General features: G+C 36.6%; 1 protein-coding gene across 1 annotated transcript in view; it reads left to right on the plus strand.

The window, feature by feature from the left end:
• LOC120529410 overlaps positions 1-23,570 on the plus strand; it is a 105,301-nt gene that overhangs the window by 37,055 nt on the left and 44,676 nt on the right. The window contains exons 3-5 of the mRNA XM_039753188.1: positions 10,778-10,867; positions 13,331-13,426; positions 17,670-17,762. Coding sequence (XP_039609122.1) covers positions 10,778-10,867; positions 13,331-13,426; positions 17,670-17,762 — 279 coding nt within the window. The remainder of the gene's footprint in view (positions 1-10,777; positions 10,868-13,330; positions 13,427-17,669; positions 17,763-23,570) is intronic.

Raw genomic sequence — 23,570 nt, forward strand, 5'->3', positions numbered from 1 at the left:
AAAATTGCGAAGCTCAGGGTCCACAGTGTAACAACATGAAGTGCAAATAAAAAATTTAATTAAAAATAGAATTAAAATTTAAATTTTAAATTAAAACACAAACAAGACAAGACATTGTGCAAAGACAAGATTGATGCTATGTATGGTATTATGCAATCTACTGTAGATACATAAATATAGTCAATTAATATGTAATATAATAAATAAATAATAGATACAGATAATACAGAAATTATCAGTGTATGATAATAGTTAATAGTTAAATGATAATGTGTAAACAATGACAGGTCAGAATATTTCAAAGAATGTCAAAGTGCAGTGTGCAAAATATTTAAAGGTCAGTATGAGATTTTCATTTTTTTTCTACATGTACACTAGTCTTTACAGGAAAGTGGCTTCCATGTATAAAAGTTCTATTTTTAGAGGTGGTTGAGGCAGTGTGGAAGATCCCAGGGGCAGCATGGTGTTAAGGAGTCTGACAGCTTGGGGGTAAAAACTATCCTGCAGATTGACAGATCTAGCTCTGATGCTGCAGTATCTTCTCTTGGATGGCAGAAGTGTGAAAAATCCATGTGAGGGGTGTAAGGGGTCCTGCTCAATGCTGCAGGCTTTGCGGACACTACGTTTGTAAAATATGTCCTGTAGTGAAATGAGAGGCACCCCAATAATGTTCTCTGCTGCCTTCACTATCCGTTCGAGGGCTTGTGGTTGGATATGTTGCAGTTGTCATACCACATCTAAACCGTTGATGCTGAGTGGGATGTGGGCAGGATGTGATTTTCTGAAGTCCACAATTATCTCTTTTGTCTTGTCGACATTGAGAGATAGATTGTTGTCTTCATACTATGCGGACAGCCATTCCACCTCATCTCTGTATGCTGTTTCATCATCCCTGCTTATCAGTCCCAGCACCGTTGTATCATCCACAAACTTGATGATCTGGTTGGTGTTGTGTGTGGCTGTGCAGTCATGAGTCAGCAGGGTGAACAGCAGTGGACTAAGCACGCAGCCCTGTGGCGCTCCAGTGCTCAGTATTATGATGCTGAAAGTGTTTCAGCCCATCTGAACTGACTGGAGCCTCTCTGTCAAGAAGTCCAGGATCCAATTGCAGAGGGTGGTGTTTCAGCCCAACCTGCTCAGTTTTACAACCAGCTTTTCAGGGATGATTGTGTTGAAGGTGGAGCTAAAGTCTATGAATAGTATCCTGACATAGATAGATAGATAATTTATTAATCCAAAGGGGAAATTCACAAAATGTGTCTTTTTTATCCAGATGTGTCAGGGTGAAGTGAAAGGCAGAGCATACGACATCCTCAGTTGACCTGTTTGAGCAGTATGCAAACTGAAAAGGGTCAAGGGAGGCAAGGAGATTAGTCTTTATGTGTGACATGACTAACTTTCGAAGCACTTCATGATGATTGGCATGAGTGCAACTGGTCGGTAGTCATTCAAGCATGTCACTGATGGCTTCTTCGGCACTGGTATGACGGTGGTTGACTTAAAGCATGCTGGGACTGATGACTGGCTCAGAGATGTGTTATCTGTGAGGACACCAGCCAGCTGACTGGCGCATTCTTTGAGCCACGGCCAGGTATGTTGTCAGGTCTTGTAGCCTTGTGTGGATTGACTCTGGACAGACAGAGTACCTGGTCAGTGGAGGGAGGTGTTGCTTTTCTCGCAGGCTCTTTGTTCTGCACCTCAAACCGTGCAAAGAAGTTGTTCAGCTCATTTGGTAGGAAGGCATCACCGTTGCTGCTGTATGGGTTGGGCTTGTAGTTTTTAATTGTCTGAACGCCCTGCCAAATACAAAGTGTGTCTCTGGTGCTGCTGAAGTGTTTGTTAATCCTCCACTTAGCTCTCCTCACAGTGCGAGACAGGTTGACTCTAGCCACCCTGATGGTGGCCTTGTCTCCAGGTCTGAATGCTGCATTTCTGATCTTGAGCAGCGTGCGCACTTCTCATATCATCCAAGGTTTTTGGTTGGCTCTTGTGGTAACATCCTCGGTAACAGTAACAATCTCTATGCATTTGGAGATGTAGCCAGTCACAGAGTCTGTGTACTCCTCCAGATTAATGGAGTTACCATCCAGAGCAGCCTCCCTGAAAATGTCCCAGTCTGTCAATTCGAAGCAGTCTTGGAGAGCTGAACCAGCACCAACCTGCCACACTCTGATGTTTTTTGGGCTGGTTTAGTGTGCTTCAGCAGGGACTTGTATGCAGGAACCATAAACACACTGATATGGTTTGAGAAGTCAAGGTGGGGGCGGGGTAGGGCCTTGTAGTCGTCAGGAGTGCTTGTGTAAACATTGTCCAGACAGCTTCTCCTTCTAGTAGCAAAGTTCATATTCTAGAAGAATTTTGGGAGAACTGACTTCGGAGTGCATCGTTTGCAGTTTGCTGATGGTCTCATAGAGTTCCGCTAGCACCTGGTTAGCATTTGCTGTATTCCTTCGGCAGGTAGAAAGACTGGCACCTACTGATAAAACCTCTATCAGCGGGGAACAGCGTTGTGCGATTGCAGCAGCGTTCGTACACCATTCTCTGTTCAAATAAACACATAGTTCCCTCCCCCCCGCAGGTCTTACTGGACAAAGAGGCGTCTCTGTCCACTCCGAAGATGGCCAGTCCGTCTAGCTGGATGAAGACTCCACAATCATGTTAGTGTACTATGTACTTCCATTGTACATAAATAAGTAAGTAATTAAAATGTATTTATAAAGCGCCTTTCACAGACATCACATTCCAAAGCGCTGTACAGCAATAAAACACATAAAAATGCAAACCAAATATAACAAAACAAGAAAAAAATAAATAGAAACAATAAAATAGAATAAAAAGTACAAAACTAAGAATAAACTGAAAGTCTAAGCAGAGACTATTCAGCTGTGTTCAAAAGCCTGCTTAAACAAAAACATCTTAAGTTGCTTACTAAAAGAATCAACTGACTTAGCCGTGTGCTTGAGTCAGGTATGATGGATGACTAAGAGGCCCTGTTGCCCAGACCTAATTTCCCGACAGGCTGTATGGTGGTGCAGGAGGTCAGTGATATACTCAGGGGTTTGTCCGCAGAGAGCTCTATAAGTAAGCACCAACATTTAAAAAGAAATTCTAAAATAAACCAGAAGCCAGTGCAAAGCATACAAGATGGGAGTAATATGCACCCTCCAACTAGATCAAGTTAATTGCCTAGCAGCTGTATTTTGAATTAACTTGTCAAGATAGAGAGGATTTATTCAGACCAGTATACAGGACATTACAGTAGTCAAAGATGTGAGGAGATGAAAGCATGTACAATCATCTCCAATTCTGGTCTTGGGACTACAGTCCTCAGTTTAGAAAGATTTCTTAAATGAAAGAAACAAGAGTGGCTAACAGACCTTACATGTGAATCCAGGCTTAACAACTGATTGAAAAACCCAGATTACGTAAACTCGACTTGACAATTGGGGAGACAGAAGCCATCTTGAGACAAATCTCAATGTGAATGCTAGGAGAAGCAACAATTGTACTGTAGTTGCATTTAGGAACTAATCTGAGTGCAGCTCATTCTTCCTTTCCTTAATTGTCATCTCTTCTAGTTGTTGCTTCATTTTTTCTTGAAGAATATGTTATCATTTATCTAGTGCACATCTTTCTCTTAAAATCCGATTCTTCTTTAAGAGATCGCAGTAATTGAAATTCATGCAGTTAAATTGAAATATAGCCATTCAAAGCATTGCTTTTGCTGATGTCTTGGCTCATGAAATGTTGTCAAAAGTGTTCCAATTTTGAATATCACCTCTCACAGTTAGAGAGCTCATTTCCCACGGGCACAAAATTATCATTGCTAGCACTTGGACTGAAATAAATGCTCTGCTGTAACAGCATGCTGAGTCTTGATTCTACACTATGGGGTGCTACCTTATTTCCAGATCCCGATCCATTTAATTACTGTCCCTCAGGTGTCAGGCTTCCATGTCCAGATTGTGTGAAATGGGTCCTTCGGGAAGCACTCAAAGAGGAATGAAGCATGTTGATTGCAAAAAAATGATATGCTGGAAAAGAAGTGAAGAAATAGAGTAGTGTAAGTATTATTATATTCACAAAACAGTTTGGCTGCAGGATGAAATGGCAGGTATTATGTATTGTGCATTCCTCACTTTTAAAGCTATTAACTAAAGAATCACAAAAACTTTCTTTCCTCATTTAAAAAAGCATTGCAGACTGATATATGACTAAAGTGTGATGAATGGGATACTCCAGACCCCATTACATGTGTGTGTTAGGGCAAACCATACAAAAAGAGCTTCTGCAGGCATAAGGATATAAAGTATAGCAATATCAACACCTTCAATAATCGAAAAAAAACAAAATGCTAATATATACAGCATAGGTTCTTGTGGTCAAATATAAGGGGAATTTCTTTACAAATTAGCAGCTTTTGGTATACATAGCTCAGTTGTGTTGACAATGTTCCTCGTTTTACTATGAAAAATTATCTTTAATAGTAAGCTATTTTAGTAGTTATCATTGCTCGAAGTATACACTATCCAACAAATATCTCAGCTTAATTTGCTCTGAAGAGTAACATGTGCTCTATATTACACATGTTAATGCCATCAGGATTCAAGGCAGCTCTTACAACTTTCATGAACTTGGATACAAAGTTTCTGTCACCTCAGGTTTCCAGTATGTTTCACATGCTCTTCTATTCCCTGTGATTTTGACACATGCTGTATATGATTCATTTCAACATTTACTGACTCTGACTGCATTCCAGCTTTCTCAGACTCAATCATATTTCTACAATGCCAGAGATGCATTTAGTGTTCTGGTGTTCAGTGACTTATATGAAAGACTACCCATGCCAAAGTTACTGTAAATGCAATCCAACATGTAAAATACATTACTTTTGGCACAATTGTTTTCATTTCATAAATAAAAAGAATTTAATTAAATGATTCCTTGTATTTTATTACAACAAACAATACTTATTCAAATTCTTCATGCAAAAGCATATTTGATTTTAGCTTATGTCCATTCTATTGGGTGCGGAACATACCTACAGTAAGACTAAAGCAAACATTTGACTCAGTGACTGTTAGGAGTGCATTGCATTTCTTTCCACAACTACATGTTAATTGTGCCAGAACAAAATTAAATCAAATGGCCTCTCTACATGAAGAGGTGGGGCAGGAGGCATACAAAAGTAGGAACAAGAAGGCATTCACATTATTACTATGATCTGCCATAGTCACTGCTACAAATGTGTTTCTGACATGATTTAACAAAACGGTGAGAGGTCTTTTTTTCATTCCTACTGAAAGAAATATAATCTTACTTTATGTTGACATTTGTTTGTAAGATTATATTTTCAAAGGATGAGTATTTAACATTAATAAATATTTATCGCCATTAATGTAATCACTGTGCTTCTTGTTTTTCAAATCTTTTTTTTTTATTCTCACCCCTTGTGATTACCAGATATTATATTCTAATTTTTTTTTCTTAATTTGTACTTTGATGCACATCTCTCTCTATATTTAAAATCCAAAGTGTGTCTGTCTGTTCACTTTTCATAAGAGAACTACTTAACAGATTTAGGTCGGGTTTTTTTCTATAATTTGCTTGAACATTCCAGTTGATTTTGCGACCTCTCTCATTGTGTTATGTATCATAGTTCACTTGCAGTACTGATTTATTTGTGCGAATCCGAGAGACATGCACTGAGCCGAAGGGAGGGGGGACGGGATACCTCTTCACTCATGCACCAGCCGCAGGGTGTGTACCTTACCTCCACTTAGCTAGCGGACGATAGAAATACTCAACAAATTTAGATTGGGTGTTTTTCTAGCATTTGCTTGAACATTCTGGATGTTTTTGTGACATCTCTCCTTGTGCTAAGAATCATAGTTTACTCAGCAGGAGCAATATATTCACACTAATCTGAGGTGGAGGCGTGGCCTCAGGAGTAGGGAGCCAGGTGGGACCCTCCTTACTCTCCTGTTTCATTACTACATGGGCGGAGCCACGGGGACAACTAGTTTGACATATACTGAAAAAAAAAAACAGTCCCAAATGAATTTGTTGACTTACTTAGGCAAGCCCTGGATGTTCTGAAGTTACAGCAGGCTAATAAGGGTACCTTGGCAGCTAAAGAAGTAGCTCCACCACTAGCATTCTCTAAAAGCATTCCGTTTGTTCCACAGAGCACTGTCCAGGGGCCAGGCACCCAGCTGAGCAAGTTATTTAAATAGCAGTGTCGCAGTTACCACGTGGTCTTGTATTTCCAGTGGCAGCAGGTGAGATGGAGAGCCTGACTGAGGGAGTCCTCTGGGATGATAAAAGGAATTTTCTTGTTTTGAGTAACAATATAAATGTCTTTTTGTCTAAGGGTTCAAACTGCTTCACTTGCATAATGTTGCTCTGTCTCTTACACCTCAGTGACAAATACAATATTTACTTTTTTATAGAATGTAATGTGATTGGAATGCCTCTTACCCTTAATCTTCATGTGTGTTGACTGCTAAAAGGGCAGTCAGTCTGAAAAATAGGAGTGTGCCACAGGACAAAGAACAGAGTCCATGCAAAGTGAGGGTTAAAATTGAGAGTCAAAAAGAGAGAACATCAGAGCCAAATCGTAAAACAAAAATCAAAAGACAGATCTTTGTTTCAATAACTGGTAATCAAACTATCAAGGAAAGTGAGTTGTTAGATTTGGTCCAATCTCAGATACAAGTGACTGTTTTGGGGGAAAGTTTATACAACGAAGATATCACAACCGGCCCAACCTTGGTGTATCATGGAAGAATCCCCTCACTTCACTACCACACTAGGCATCCAAATGTAATCACTGACTAACAACATCTCATATGGATTGTCAGTAATAAATCAAATACAGCAATTAAAGTAGAAAAAAATCCAAAGCTTTACATCGGGTCAAATTCACCTTCCTTTTTTATTAATTAGTTTGTTACAATGAATGATGAGTGCAACATCACATTTGTGGAAAAATATCTTTATTCTTAGAGCAAAATTAAAAATGTTTAATTGATGAACATTAATTAAACATTTTTAAAATACCTATGCCACTTTTCTGTAACTGACTGTTTTTAGTTTGCCAAATGAAAGACCATTTGGCCTAGTTTGGCATTGTTTGATACATCTTATTTCCTGCAGTGACCTTGTTGTCCTCCAGATTTTTGCTTACCTTTGCATTGGCCTGCACATTGCTTCTACAAGTGGTGATATTCCTGTCCTGACTGTTATAAGGACACTCTCATTAGTCTCAACTGCTATATTTATGGCCTGTCCAAAATGCTTTGAAACTGTCAGGTATAGTCTTCACCAATACAGTGTATTTTACTTTTATCTTTTTTGCTAAAAATGTCTTTAGGCTACAACACTGGGCTCTTGTATTAAATGACCATCCATCCATTATCCAACCTGCTATATCCTAACCACAGGGTCATGGGGGTCTGCTGGAGCCAATCCCAACCAACACAGGGTGCAAGGCAGGAATCAAACCCAGGACAGGTTGCCAGCCCACTGCAGGGCACACCCACACCCACACACCAAGCACACACTAGGGACAATTTAGAATCGTCAATGCAAGCAGGGCACCGGGGTGTCACCCTGATGGTAGAGCCATCCATGGCTTGTGGCTTGCTCAGGATTGGTTCATACCTTGAGCCTGATACTGCTATTGGCTTCAGCCCCCACCAAAGTTTAATTGGAATAAGTAGTACAATGGATAGTGATGTCCTCTCTTGGATCTAGCTTCCTGAGTTTGAATCCCATGGCCAGTCATTGTCTGCATGCCGTTCGCATGTTCTCCCTGTACTTGTGTGGATCTCCTCCCTTAAATGTACATGTTTGATTAATTGGAGACCCACAATTATATGTGTGTGCAGGAGTGTGCCCTGCAATGGAGTGGTGCACTGTCCAGAACTATGTTGCACCCAGTACTGCTGACCTAGGCTCAGGTCTCCCCACAAATGTTATTCTTCCACAATTGGGTAAAAGATTTTTTTTTTTGGGTGGTCAAGAACCAAAACAGGTTGCATATCAAAATAACAAAGCCCAAAGACATGGCCCAAAACACACACAAATTCTAAGTTAAATAAAGTTCACACTAACCAGAAACTTGAAAGTCAGGAACAGTGTGCTGCCATCTTAAATGGGTCCATTCTGATGATATCACTTTTCAAAAGTTCTGGTTGTCATTCAGTGGCAACGATATGCTGTCACTAACAATAGCATGGTCACACATATTCCAAAATGTACAAAATGAACATGTAGACAAAAAATAAGTGCAAAATTGAATTGTCTGTAACCACAAATGTTGGTATCAAGACAGGAAGTCTGTAGTTCAGTAACAAAATTGTCTTCAGTTCTGTTTTAATATTTGATCCACAAAAGTCTAAAATCTTTTTTGACTAATTTGCAGTTCACTACTAAATATCTTTCTATGTCTTTCTTTGTGACCAATATTTTTTTATTTGTTCAAAAATTGCAACAGCCTTGCATGGGCTTTATTAAAGAAGTGATATCTTTATCATTAAATCAAATTTCAGTAATTAAAAAAGATTTTGTTTTTTTGCACTACCTATGATGTTATTAAAGAGAACAGTTATATTTATTAAAATATTTCATTTTCTTTGTGGATCTCTTTGTATTCTTACAATCATTGCCTTGCTTCATATTATATTTTTCATTTAGCCTCAAGTATGAATTGGATGACCACATATTATTCTGTAGAATCTTCTGGCATAATACAAAGTTGCCTGAGTTTTGTAAGGCTATTTTGGTCCAGATATAATCACAATCTCATCACCAGATTTTGGGGATTATGGTAATAAATGATTTCTCCAAATATAACATTTTTAATTGTGGCCAAACAACTCTCCTTTAGACCTTTGTTCACATAAAACGTCTCAGGCCTCATTTTTTGGATTTTTGATTTGATGTACATTATTAATCCCCAAGGGGGAATTGCCTTTTCACCTCTTGTTGAATCAAGTTGTGCTTTTGGTGACAAAAAGGCTTGTCTTAGAAATGAAGTGGAGTGTAATCAGTAGTATATATAAAATTTATTCTATACGGTTTGTATTTCTGCCACCAATACTCTTTTATCCACATGAGTATACCATCAATAAGGGTGAAATTAGGTGTTCCAGCTTTTAAAGTACAAGTGACAAGCATTGTGTTGGCTTTTAGGTTCTTCATTGTTTCCTGGTGTGAGGTGTCTGTAGTGGTCTATTTAAAATTAAGAGAAGAGTGGAAGTCAGGAGCAAAATTCTGTTTGCATGGTCCATCTTTGATTTATAAGGAAAGGAGAACTTTCTGATATCACAGTAATCAATTATCATTGAATGACAGTGTGATATCACAAGTGGATGGTAAAAGAAGGAAACTAGAAACAGTGTTTCATTAGGCCGTCTAAGATCCTTTTAATAGATTTTGTCTGATGGAAGGAATTGCCATGACAAGCTCAAAGATACCAACTATCTAAAGTGGTAAGATCTTCTAATCCCACCATCATAACAGTTTTTCAATATAAAACTGTTCATTAGTTCATAGAGAGGCAACTTGCATGTTCTGTATAGTTCTCACCTCATGTATACTTGTACTGTATACTGTATGTTTCTGTTTTGTTTTGTTTTTTTTATATTCTGATATGTATTAAAAAAACAGCACAAATACCTATTAATTTTTAGCTGGTTTTGTTCATTCTCTTGTTTTTATAATATACTGTAGAAATTGTTGGGTTGAGTGCTGTGATAAAAGGGGAGCCAAACAGAGATTAAAGCTGACTTCTCTAACACCTTTTAGAATATTGTTTTCATGGTCCTTTCAGTGTTTGAGGGAATTTGTTTCTTATGCAGGTGCTCCATTGATGAAAGGTAAAACACAAAATAGTCGAGTACACAGATCAGAATTCATATCCAAAAAAGATAAGAGCACCTTACAACTGAACACAACCATAAGACAAAACCTTAAAACCTGAAAATCAACTAATGGAAGTGTGCATTTATTTTTATCCAAATTCTTGCAAAGCCGCTGCACATTCCCATCTCTTATAATGGAGATTTGGTTACAGCACATTCCACATCCATTTGACCAGCAATGGGCATTGCTACTCTAAACATAATATCCATGACCATGAAAAAGAGAGACTGTAATAAAAAGGAGCAGAAAATAAAACAGTGTTGCAAAAATAATGTTATTCATAATTCAAAATCATAATAACATAACATAATAACAGTTTTCATATCTCCCATAACTTAATTAAATCTTACAGGTTTAATCCTTGTAACGCTTTGCTTCACTTATTGGTTATTATAAATGCTGCTGGATGTAAGGAATGCTTTTGATTAAAAAGATTACATTGGTACATGTTCATATACTGTACAAAATTTTATTTAATGCCTTGCCTTTCAAGCACATCATGTGTAAACAGACCAGTGCTATGCAGAAGGGATCATACGAGCGTATATCTCTTTTCTGTCCTCTTGATATATGAAACAGGCAAAACAATAATAATGATGATGATGATGATAATATATTTAACACTTGAGGATCTAGCTTTTTACAATTTATTTATTACTCAATTTGCACATAATGCACAAGAAAGTCTTTAGTCTGCCTTCTTCTAAATAATGGTAGGTAATAGTTATAACATTATTTATTATTATTATTATTATTATTATGAACTACTGTTAAGCTAGTCAAAAGCAGATATGAATGTCCTTTACCAAAAAAGACTTACACATTTTCATATACTCCTTCTCTTCAGGTGACTACAATCTGCAGCGCATTGGGTTCAGAACTTAAAGACAATGTTATTCTTCTGTCCTGCAAAGAGAAGATCCCTAGGGAATTCAAGGTACACCATATGTAATTAAGAATTTTGAAAGCTGAAAGCTAATGGCTCAGTTTTCTGTCCCTAAAGATAAATTGTTTGTTTCTGTTATTAAGCACTTCCATTTTAATTCTTAAATTGTGCCTGTAGCTATCTAGAGTGCTAACATGTCAAGCAGATATGAATGAATTTTACAGAATGTTAATTACAAGTAAAGGCTGCTATAAACCTCTAAATACAGTAAGCAGGATGTATGTTTCAGAAATACTGTTATATCATATCACCTTTATAACCTGGAAAGACATCCTGAAAACAACATTGTTCTGAGTAGATTTTTTTTCTTTTTTATGTAGTGCTTTAGATTTTCATGTTTGATTTTAATCAAGCCGAGTTCTTCCCCTGAAAGTGAGCTGAAAACAAAATACTTGTATTTAAGGAAAATTCCATTTGACTAGAAAATTTGAAATAAAATATAAATATAAATAAAATAGGGCGGCACGGTGGCGCAGTGGTAGTGCTGCTGCCTCGCAGTTAGGAGACCCGGGTTCACTTCCCAGGTCCTCCCTGCGTGGAGTTTGCATGTTCTCCCGTGTTCGTGGGTTTCCTCTGGGCGCTCCGGTTTCCTCCCACAATCCAAAGACATGCAGGTTAGGTGGATTGGCGATTCTAAATTGGCCCTAGTGTGTGCTTAGTGTTTGTGTGTGTCCTGCGGTGGGTTGGCACCCTGCCCTGGATTGGTTCCTGCCCTGTGTCGGCTGGGATTGGCTCCAGCAGACCCCCGTGACCCTGTATTCGGATTCAGCGGGTTAGAAAATGGATGGATGGATAAATAAAATATCTAAAATGTATTTTACCATATGTATGTTCAGTTGAAAATTCCAAGTATAATGTTTATCTGTGACTCAAGACTGTTAAGACAATCTATGCGGATGTGTCATGATTTTAATGTTTTGAACAGTTGGAATATTTTTAAGCTTTTTATGTGTTTTAAGCACATTTTTAGTATTATAAAAATTATTTTTCAATTTAATTTATGAAATTCCCATATCACCATTTTTTTTGTTTTTGGTTACAATTATGTGTTTTATGTTAGCTACCATGGTTATTTTCGTTGTAGCAATGATGCAGCAATGCAAACATGCGTTTTTCCACATTACATCATTTACTGTCCACCATTCAATACAACGATGTGAGTAATTTTTTCTTCAGAGTTTCTAGCAATTTTAAGGTCTTGGGATTCAGATCTTTTCACCTGCTTTTTGACGTTGAATTGGGTTAGTAATTAGGATCAGCTATTTTGGCTTTTCTGATTTTGTCATTTATCTGGCTTATGGTTTGAAGGTTTTTGACTTTATTTCCTAATCTTGGGGTTGTTTTTTTAAAAAATCTGCCATGTCTTTCATCGAAGGCAGAGCGGGGTATTTATTTAGTTTATTTTTTAATGTTTGCCTAAATTTTAGATTCAGCAACCAGCAGGTATGTTCTCTTTGCTAGAAAAGTATCAAAATCCGAATGCTACTCCTCCTCTTTGCAAAGTTGATATGTATATCTGTCATGATTTAGTACTTTTGAACTGTGCAATTCAGTTTTGCAGTTATTTTTATTTATTTTTTGCTTAACATTATTTTGGTGACGTTATTATATTTAGTAGCTTGTTTTTTTCATGGCAAATTGTTGTTGGCAATGACACTTTGTTGCTACTATGTGGCTACTAAAAGCTACTGAATTGTGTCAATACCTATATTTGGATTTAGGTAAGAAAAACTGTTAGTGAGTTTAGGTTGTTTAAAATTAGTCTTGGCTTGTGAAATCAGTTTTGATATTTTACTTTGTTTCCCTGCTTGCTTCTGACTATGTTTACGATCTCAGCTCCTGGTGCATGTCATTTTGATTGGCTTAGGGCTTGCCAGATTTCATCTCGGCAGAACAATATTGATTGACAACTGATTTGTCAGCTGATGAATTTTTATTAATATCTTGGATTCTTTAATATAAAATTATCAAGAAATTACTCATTCTCACCAACAATCTACCAAAGCCAGATGCTGGTATATTCAAACCAGGGACAGAACTGGCTTGGATTTCAAACATGTTGATTAGTAAGATAAAACATGTTTCTGTATTAGTTCGTCTTATGTATAATTAGAAAATCAAGAATAATGTTTTTTATGAATAATCTACACTGTCGGAGTTTGATAGAGGCCTGTGTTGGTGTGTATCTGTTAAAGAAAAAATATGTGAAAGTTTAAACAAATAATAACAAATAGCTTGAAAGATTAATTTTTACTTCTGTACAATCAAAGACGAATTCCTTACCCATCTGAAATACCAAGGTAACTGAGAGAAAGAACTACATTTTATGAATGACTCAAAGATAACTCCTTAAGATAGAATCTGTCATCTTTTAAAATCATAATAATACAATAAAAATCAGATTATGGAATGTCATAGAAAATGTTATGCTTAAAAAAACAATTTTTGATTCAGAGAGCCAAGAGGAACCTTCAGGATAACGGACAGCCCAAAAAGAAACCAAGGCCAGGAATTTTTTCTGGTTTGAGTGATCAAGAATTACCTGCTAGTGTAAGTACTGCACTTTCTGATACTATAAGAATATTCATGTTTTTCCATTGCACAATTTATATGCACATTTATGTGTATATATGCATATGTATGGAATCATGTTGCATACTGTCTTAGTATTCTGCATTGTGGCGTGTTATTTTGCATTTCTTTTAACTATTTGAACACATGTACATTTTTGTATATATTTGCTATATTGCTATATACAAACAAATGGAATAAGGATTAGTGAAGTAGAATTTACAGGGTCCAGTAAAAAATTGTTGAAGTTTATTTTATATATGAAATTTAAAAAGGTGTGGTTATACTTCTTTTTCAAAACAACGAATAGGGAAATCAATTTGCAAAAAGCCCTCATTACATATTAGATGTTACAAGTTAACAATTACCCAGCCATAATTTTTTTAGGAATTTTACAGTATTTACTTGACAACAAGGGCTTCCAAAATTTTTACTTGTGCACAAAGGTTTACACATATTAAAATGTAACAAATAAGATCAGCGAGTTTCTCCTTAGCTTCATGGTGTTATATTTTACTCTGTACTTATCAAGTGGCCCAAAACCAGTAAAGCCATAATATTCACACTAATGTTGATAATTTTTTAAATTTCATTCTGTTATTGATCAAGGATGACATATTTGAGGACTTTTACCCCTATATCAGAGCCAGGTATAAACTAGGATCTAAAAATATGAACAAACTACAGTATTTCATCTTATTAAAGATTTTAGATAATATATAAATATGTGCTCAGGATGGAGTACTCAAAATAAAAATTACCAGCAATACAAGATGTCACATTATTCTGAAACACTTTACTAAAAATCACTAAATTAAAGTCAAGTGCTGATGTGCTAATAATCTTTATTTATCAATTAAATTATTAGGAGCTTTTTAAGATCACATATCCTGAGGAGAGTTTTACAATATCATTAAATAAATAAGAACCCTAATACGCAACAGAGCATATAAAAGGTACACAAAAGTTTTACACATAATCACTTTATTTTATAACTGAAAGGGTGATGGAGGCAATCAAAGAATAAAACATCAGTATAACAAAGAACAGAGAGATACATTACCACAGCTAGATATTCTCAGTGCAGAGGACTTGGACAAACCTCTACAAACCTCAACGCTATAAACTCACTTCAGAGCAGGAAAGCACCAGGTCCTGATGGCTACCCTGCTGGTTCTCATAAAAAAAATTCAATTAAGTTAGCTCCCTTTTTATTAGCAACATTTATAGAAGCCAGAGGCAATAAAATTCTAACTCAAACTTTTTGCCAAGTACTGCTCCTTGTAGTGCCAAGATCTGAAGTCAAGGGGAGACCGAGCTTTTTCAGTTGTTACTCCTAGGCTTTTGAATGACTTGCCTCTGCACATCATGTCTTCATCCTATATCGAGGTTTTTAAAAGTTGTTTTCTTCTGTCTTTCACTGTGTATGATGGGATTGTGGTTGTTTTATTAATCTGTTTTTGCATGATTGTTTGTATTGTGTTTATTTTAATGCTTTTTTGTAGAGCACTTTGGCGCAACCTCTGTTGTTTTAAATGTGCTTTTATAAATAAATAATCTAATCTAATCTAATTAATTTTTTTCCTAAGAAATATACTGTAGATCAATCTCACTTCTGAATAATGATATCAAGATACTCTCCAAAGTTCTAGTTAGAAGGATTGAGAAAGTGCTGCCTTCGGTAATATCACAAGACCAAACTGGATTTGTCAAAGGCAGACACTTAGCTTCCAGTCTGTGATGCCTATTTAATGTAAAACACTCACCCTGTGGACACCAGGGGATGTACAGCTCCCCAAACACCCAACATGACAGACAGAGGCACAAGTCCCAGCATAACAGAGGCTTTATTTCAGTGGGATAGCTCTTTTCCCACACTCCACACCTTATACTGCACAGTGCCAAGCACATTTCACCACAGTCCTTTTCTCTCACTCTTCTTTCTCTCTCTTTCTTCCACCTTCACTCCTCCCTCAAGCTTCATCCACTTCCTTCTGACTCTGGATCCCAGTGTAGTGGCAGCTGAATGTGGTGGAAACTCAACATAGTAGGCCTGTGCAGACTCTGCAGCACCTTTGGCGGCACCCACAGAACCCAACAGTGCTGTCACAAACCATAGCTCCCAGCATGCCCTGCGGGAATCCGTGGTGCTGTAGCAATGCAGGGGCGCTACCCTCTATCCTCCCGGGGAAGATAAAGCCCTGAAGACACTATCTCCCCCGGCCCATCCATCATACAGGTGTCCTGGTGAGGTACTACAACCAATAAAGTCTAACACTCTGGAGATCGTATTATCTTTGGATGCAGAAAAAGCATTTGATATTGTTGAATGGGGCTACCTGTTCACCACATGCATATATTTTGGGTTTGTCCCGAACATATGCGCATGGATCAAACTACTGTATACCAGTCCAGAAGCTTCAGTTTGTATTACCAACATTATTTCAGACTACTTCAAACTAGACCGTGCAACTAGACAAGGATGCCCCTTATCACCACTACTATTTCAAATTTCCATTGAGCCATTGGCTGTTCACTTTCGAAATGCATCAGAGAAGAACTTGAACAGAAAATATCACTATACGCATATGATGTGGTACTGTATATAGCAGACCCACAAAATTCAGTCCCTGCAGCCCCAACTGTACTAGTAGAATTTCAAAAGATATCTAGACTCAAAATTAATTTGAACAAAAGTGTGCTTTTTCCAGTGAATTCTCTAGCAAACAACATTAGATTGGACACATTCCCTTTTATCATTGTAGATCAGTTTATACCGCTTCTGTTTCTATTTCAAAATATCCCCATATACTGTACATTAACAAATAATTTTTTAAGAAACTAGATTCAATCATAACTTCATTTATTTGGAATTTGAAACATCCATGCATCCAAAGGATAACCCTACAACGTTAGGCTCTACCAAAATTTCAATTCTATTACTGGGTAGCAAATATACAAGCTATAAGAACCTAGACATTAACAGACATAGATAAACACACATTAGCTTGGTCCGCAATTGAAATAAAATCTTTTTTTTTCTTTATATTCCTTGCTTGTACACCATGCTTTTAATAAATTCAGTAAAAGATAAATAAAATGTCCTGAAACATGGTGATCTAGTTGGAAAATGAGAAAGAATACAAAGATTTCAGCCTTTAGTATGGATATTATAAATTTACTGACTTTGGACATTTTAATTTATAACACCATGAAGGCAAAGAGGAAATTACTTGATCTAATTATGTTTCTTAGTCTCTTAGTATGTGGAAACTCTTATGCCTAAGTAAAATATGTTGGAAGCCCTTGTGCTAATGCAAAATATGATTTAAAAAATAATTTGGGTAATTGTAAACTATAAATGTAAATATGAAATCAAACATGTTTGTAAATTGACCTTGCTGTTCTTGTTTTGAATGTATGTATAACTGCAGCTGGTTTTTCATAATTGTGATGGTTTGTTATTAATTATTAAATTCCTTTTTTACCTAAAGTATAGCATCTCTGTCTTAACTTTAAATATGAGATCTTTTTAAATTGATAACATAGACATAAGAGTATCTGCAATCTTGTAAATTTTATGAGATTTCCTTTCGGGGAAACTTCAGGCCTTTGAAAATGTAAACAGCTTTTTTTACATATTTTGCTGTTCCTGTTAGTTTTGACAGGATTTCTTTAGTCAAACTGCATTTGCGTTTCTCTGTTTAACATTACTTGCAGTTGTTCTACAAAAATTTCAGTTATTCTGAGCTCACAAAAGCTTATCCAACTCCTGAATCTGCAAAGTTATTGTGGGTACCTGTCTATATAAAGTAACCCATAATGGGTATAAACACCACTGAGCTGAAAAAAAAGCTGAACAAACAAACAGGAGCTCAAAAAGTAGATGCAAAATCTTTAAAAAAATGTAAAATCCACTGAAAGAAAGAAAAGAAAAGAAAAGAAAAGAAAATTTGTGAAATGCTTTCCAAAAAAGAAAACATCAGAAGGACTGATGATCTAAACATGTCTACCAAAACCACAGATTATATTCAAACCACAACATGACCACGTCTCGACATCACAATGTTGTGATCATCCTGGATCTCTGGAAACAATAGAAACTCCAATTAAAAAGAAGACACCAAAGGCAACAGTTAACCTTAAAGTCAGAAGTATAATAAGAGTCAGAGTAATCTTCCAGTTGCAAATATTAGTAACATTCATTCCCATATACTTTCAGGACAAAAGGGTGAGGAGACAGGTCGATAACCAAAAAAAGAAAAAGCAAAAGCCTCCTTCTCACAGTGGGTCATTCTCTCCTCTGAGCCTCCCAGTAAGTAGTCTTTAATGTTCTTATATTATCATGCCTAGTCTTGTTTATCATCTGAAATAATGAAAATATGTATACTGATTATATAATCTGTTCAATACATCAGTAAATGGACACCCACATATTCTTAGCCAGAAATAGAATAAAGTCTGCAAAACCCCAATTAAGAAAAAGAAATAATATTTCTACAAAGAATAAAAGTTATAGAAAATAGTCAAAGAACTGTATAAAAACAAATACTTTTAGTATTCTTATGGTAACTGAACATGAGGCTTTCAACAGAATCAGGAGCAGATAATTAAAAAGTTAAAGAAAGGAGAAGATTTATTTTTCTGATATGTGTTTTGGTGCAAGATGAATCAGTAATTAAACTGATCTCTTCCAAATTGATTGTCATTAATCTCAATACTGTATCTCACTATCTACTGGTTATAAGCTTCCACATAACACTTTCTTTTCCAAAGTTACGCAGTGATATTTTCAAATAACAGAAAACTGACGAAAAAGAGATATTGATGAGTTTTACTGTTCTACCAAAGAGTGGAAAAGTCTGGGGGCAAGAGATGAATATGTAAGTGGATAAACATTCAGTATCAGAAGCCTTTTGAGCTGTCAGGACCAAACTGACTAAATCATAATTGTTATCAGAAGTCAAAGATGTAATAGAAAACCCCCTAAGTCAATGTTTAACAAAGAAAGCACATTAGAGCACTACCAGCTTATTAACTGTCACATAGATGACGTCATGACACACAACTTCCAACAGGCCGTCACATCACGACAACCGAACCATAAAATGGTAATGGTTAAAAAACACATGCAAACAAAAATATATATATATATATATATATATATACTGTATATAATTTCTCCCTTCGTATCTTTCCTGACACATTTTTCTGCAGCTTTGCATTTTGATAGCATCCTTGTCACAACGTACCATAAGGCAGTACCTGCAGCCGATTCAGGTTGCACAGGTAGTCCAGCTCCTCCAGGATGGCACATCCATACATGCTGACACAAGAAGGTTTGCTATGTCTCCCTGCACATTCTGAAGAGCATGTAGGAGATAGCAGGAGATAGGCCATTACATGATGGCTGTACAAGGGCATTCAACCCAGCAGCAGAACCAGTATCTGCTCCTTTGTGTCAGGTGTTTTACCTTTGTGCCAGATCCCAACAAAATGACCACCAGCTGGCTACTGGTTTACCTTTCAAAAACAGATTCCATGAGGGTGGCATGAGGGCCCGATGTCCTCTAGAGGGACCCATGCTCACAGGCCATTACAGTGCAGATTGATTGGCATTTGCCAGAGAATACCACAATTGGCAGCTCCAGCATTGGCACCCTGTTCTCTTCACAGATGAGGGCAGGTTCACACTGAGCACATGTGACAGCGGCTGGAGACACAGTGGTGAACGTTATGCAGCCTACAACATCATCCAGCATCACTGGTTTGGCGGTGGATCAGTGGAGGTCTAGGGAGGTATATCCTTGGTGTTTTGCACAGACCTCCACAAGCTAGGCAATGGTATCCTGACTGTTGTTAGGTACCGGGATGAAATCTTCAGAGCCAGTGTCAGACCTTATGCTAATGCAGTGGGCCCTAGTTTCCTCCTGGTGCAGGACAATGCCAAGTCTCATTCTGCCAGAAGCTATAGGTAGTTCCTAGATCATGAAGGCATTGATACCTTTGACTGGCCCACACATTCCCCAGACCTGAATCCAATTGAGAATCTCTGTGACCATTATGTATGTAGCACCACAGACTTTCCAGGAGCTCACTGATGACCCGATCCAGGTCTGGAAGGAGATGGCTCAGGACATCATCCGCCGTCCACTGCAGGAGTATGCCCAGATTTTGTTGTGAGTGCACACAGGCACATGGGGCCATACACACTACTGAGTCACATTATGTGCTGCCGTGATGAAATTCATGCAAGTTGGCTTAGCCTGTGATTTCAATTTTTGACTTTAAGTTTTGGCGTGATGTTGAATCCAGCCTTCAAGAGGTTGGTGATTTTGGTTTTCATTGACCATTGTTACATTATTTTCTTCCCAATGAATTACACAGTATTACTCAGTAAAATCCACTTAATTATTTCATGCATTGAGATCTGATGTGTGATTTAAGTGTTCACTTATTTTTTTTTTAAGTGTATATTCAGTTCCTCCAGTGTTAAAGACCACTGAGTAAAATGATAAAAGTAAATATAAGTAAATTTACACTTAGAAAAAATTACAGTAAGCATGTGAGAAGTTTGCATTTTCACTAAAGTTGTAACCAGAAGTGATAGAAATATTACAATACCTGCAAAAATGTATCTACAGTATTTAGTGTTAAAATATTCCTTTATAGGCATTTCATTACACTGGATATGATCCAATGTAATTTATATACCTGTCTTAAATAGTATTTACTGTATGTGCCTTCTCTTGCTTCTTGACCACTGGAGAGTATCTGCAGGGGATCTCCTCAGTCACCATTGCACACTACAAGCTAGTCATAGGTGAGCAATAGCATAGAGAAACTGAAGAAAAGATCCTGAAACACAAAACAATTCAACTCAGAGAAAGATGTCAGAGTTGATAAAAAATTTCTTTATGAAGCAGTTCATGACACTTGCAGATGAAAAGGAAACATGGCCTGCTGTGAAATGGTACAATACTTGACCTTTAATAGCCCAGTAAAAGAAGCTGCCAGGGTTAACTGTAATTCACTTACATGTCACAGGTCTGATTGAACTGCATTTCTATTATTTAGGACTGTTCCAATTTCGCCTCCATATTGCATTTATAAAATGACAGCTTATTTCATCCACTGTACCAGATGAACTATTACCACCACAAACTTTGTGCTATATATGATATTTGATTTATTAGCTTTCTTATTTGTGTTATATGTGTGTTTATGTGTAATTCTGATCATTTTTATATTACATTTTTATTACAGGTTTAATATTTATTTACCTCATTTATAGTAATTAACATAGAATTCTATGATTGGGAATAGTTTAATGGGAATATTATAATTTGTGGCAAACTGTATATCAAGGGTTCCCATCTCCGGTCCTGGAGAGCCCCAGTGGCTGCAGGTTTTCATCCTAACCCTTTTCTTAATGAGTGACTTGTTTTTGCTCCAAATTAACTTCTTTTGAATTAATTTTAAATGACTTGCTCTTGAAGACTCATACCCCTTAATTGTTTCTTTTTATTTAATTAGCAGCCAAACAGTAATGAGATACACAATGAACCAAAACAACTGGTGTCCATCATACAATATCTGAAAATATAGAATGATGAAGGTCTCAGAAATGCTAATCTGCACAGGTCCCCAAAACACTTTAACGGTGCTCTTAGAAAAGAGAAAATCAACAATTTCGGAAGTGTCTGCTATTGCACAATGAGAGGAGCAACAAGCCATGGAATTAAAGAACGGGTTTAATTAACAACAAGAATCAGACCCTAATTAAGTAACTGGTTGGAGTTTGAGGCCCTGACTTAGTTGGTCTTCTGTTAGCTCACTCACTTCACATTTCATTTCTGTTCGGGTACCATTTAAGGAAAAAAATGAAGCAATTCAGAGATTGATGAAGAAATTCTGGGGAACAAATCTTAAAAAAAAAACAACAAGTCAATTAAAATTATTTCAAAAGAAGTTAATTAAGAGCAAAAACAGGTCACTAATTAAGAAAAGGGTTGGAATGAAAACCTGCAGCCACTGCAGCTCTCCAGGACCAGAGTTGGGGACCCCTGCTGTATACAGTCTATATATAGTATAGCATCCTCCTCAGAACTATAATGGTTCCAACAGAGAAAATGTGATGTTAATTTTAATATGTTACCATAATATAGAAATAATTATTAAAAGATTTCAACATTTCACGTTCTTTTACAGCATTCCAAGTGATGCAGCAATATGCTAAAAGCTCATCTACCATCTGTCTACACATTTTCAAAAATAACTATACCCTACTTCATTAAAAGTGTCCCATTGGGAAGCTTCCTACTCTGAAACCATAATATATAAATAAATAATTATTGTATAAAGTGTAATAAAAGTAATGGGAACTGACCTTACATATTTGAAATGTAGAACCATTGTATAAAGCGACTTCATACATGTTGATGACTCTGTTAAAGTATAATAAATAATAAACTATTACTATATTCATTTTATCTATAATATCACTTTTTTTGCTTCATTCTGATACTTCTTTTGTGACAGACTTCAGCATTTCAAGGTTTTGAAATGTAGGCCTTCAAATGTTTAGAAGATGTATGCAATAGTACAGATGCCAAGACAGTGTTTGATAAATAGAAGATAGCAAGAGTGCAGCAACACATTTATTACAAAGAATGCATTCATTTTAGCTAATATATGACAAAGTTCTTTGTTAACAGAGCGGCTGTCAAATGAATACGCATACAGAAAATAACATTATATCTGAAAGGTCACAAAGGCATTCTGTGATAGTTTCCATATTAATCACATGCCTTCAATTAAGAAATTCTTGCACAAAAATATTGGACAATGTTCACCTGGTTAACTTTGGAGATTCTGGCTGTGGTTCTGCAACGGAGTAAAGTCAATCAATCAGGTTGACTAACTACTTGAGACAGACTTGCAAGTGAGAGTGTGCTTTCAGATGATTCCTTCATTGTGCCAGTGTAACAGATTTCATGACAGAGCAAGCCTACTACAAAGAAGAGACACCCTCACAGTCAGAAGCCTAATTTTTTCTCTTTTGGTTTGATTATTAGATTGATATTTTTTTTCCATACTCCATATGTTGTGGACAGTTGAGAAGATGAATATACGTCCTGTTAGCCCCAGTGGAATGCGTCATGAGGGGACTATTACCAGAACTAAGAGAGGCCAGATTTGTGTTTTAGTGTAAGATCTAGCTAATCTTGAGCACATGATAAGAAAAGGCAGATGTACAAAACAGATGCATTGGAGAATGCAGGGTCATATCAAGATGTTTTTTTTTTTCTGCTCATGTATGTTTTTGAAGGAGTTAGTATATTTATTTTAGCTAAAATTAATGTGATAATGAATACCAAGATTACTTAGGAGATAAAAGGAAAGTGAGAAAAATAGATTATGAAACAAAGTTTGACAAAATCATTTTATCTGGTCATCATAACTAAGTGGCCAGTTTATTATGAACAACTAATAGCCAGTATGTTTCCACATTTGTCCTTAATACAGCCTGAATTTATTAGAAAATGGACTAAATGAGCAGCTGAAAGTGGAGTAGCTGAAGAAGTAGTAGTGTTACATGTGCAAATTAAATGCATGCAACCAACGTGAAACAAGTTATCACTCCCCGGTGTCAATGTAAGCAAAAATGTATTAAAATGCACAACTTCTTTCTTTTTAATATAGAACAGAAATAAGCTTTCCTGATGTACCCCTTACCCTTGTTTCCTTAACATTTTTCATTTATGCTTTCAGTACCTGAAACTTTGTGGCATTAAAACCTGATAAAAAAAAAACTTAAGTATAGCTACAGATTTAGTTTTTTAAAACGTAATTTATACAGCACAGTGTTAAATTCCTCTCAGGAGATTTGTTTACATGTCCATGTAAAAGAAAACTGGAATGCCTATCCGGGTCCACTCTAGTTTTCTTCATTTTTCCTGCAAATTAACTGGAAGTGGATCTCTGTTCTGAACAGTTTATTCCACCTCATCTTACAGTGGCCTGGCTGGACCAAAATGTAATGACTGAGGAGACAAATGAATTAAGTTTGAATTCATTATCCTAGAACAATCCCAAGGCTTCCTTAGACCTTAGTCATGAA

This window comes from Polypterus senegalus, chromosome 5, assembly GCF_016835505.1.
Source record: "Polypterus senegalus isolate Bchr_013 chromosome 5, ASM1683550v1, whole genome shotgun sequence".
In the NCBI taxonomy this organism is placed as follows: Eukaryota; Metazoa; Chordata; class Cladistia; order Polypteriformes; family Polypteridae; genus Polypterus; species Polypterus senegalus.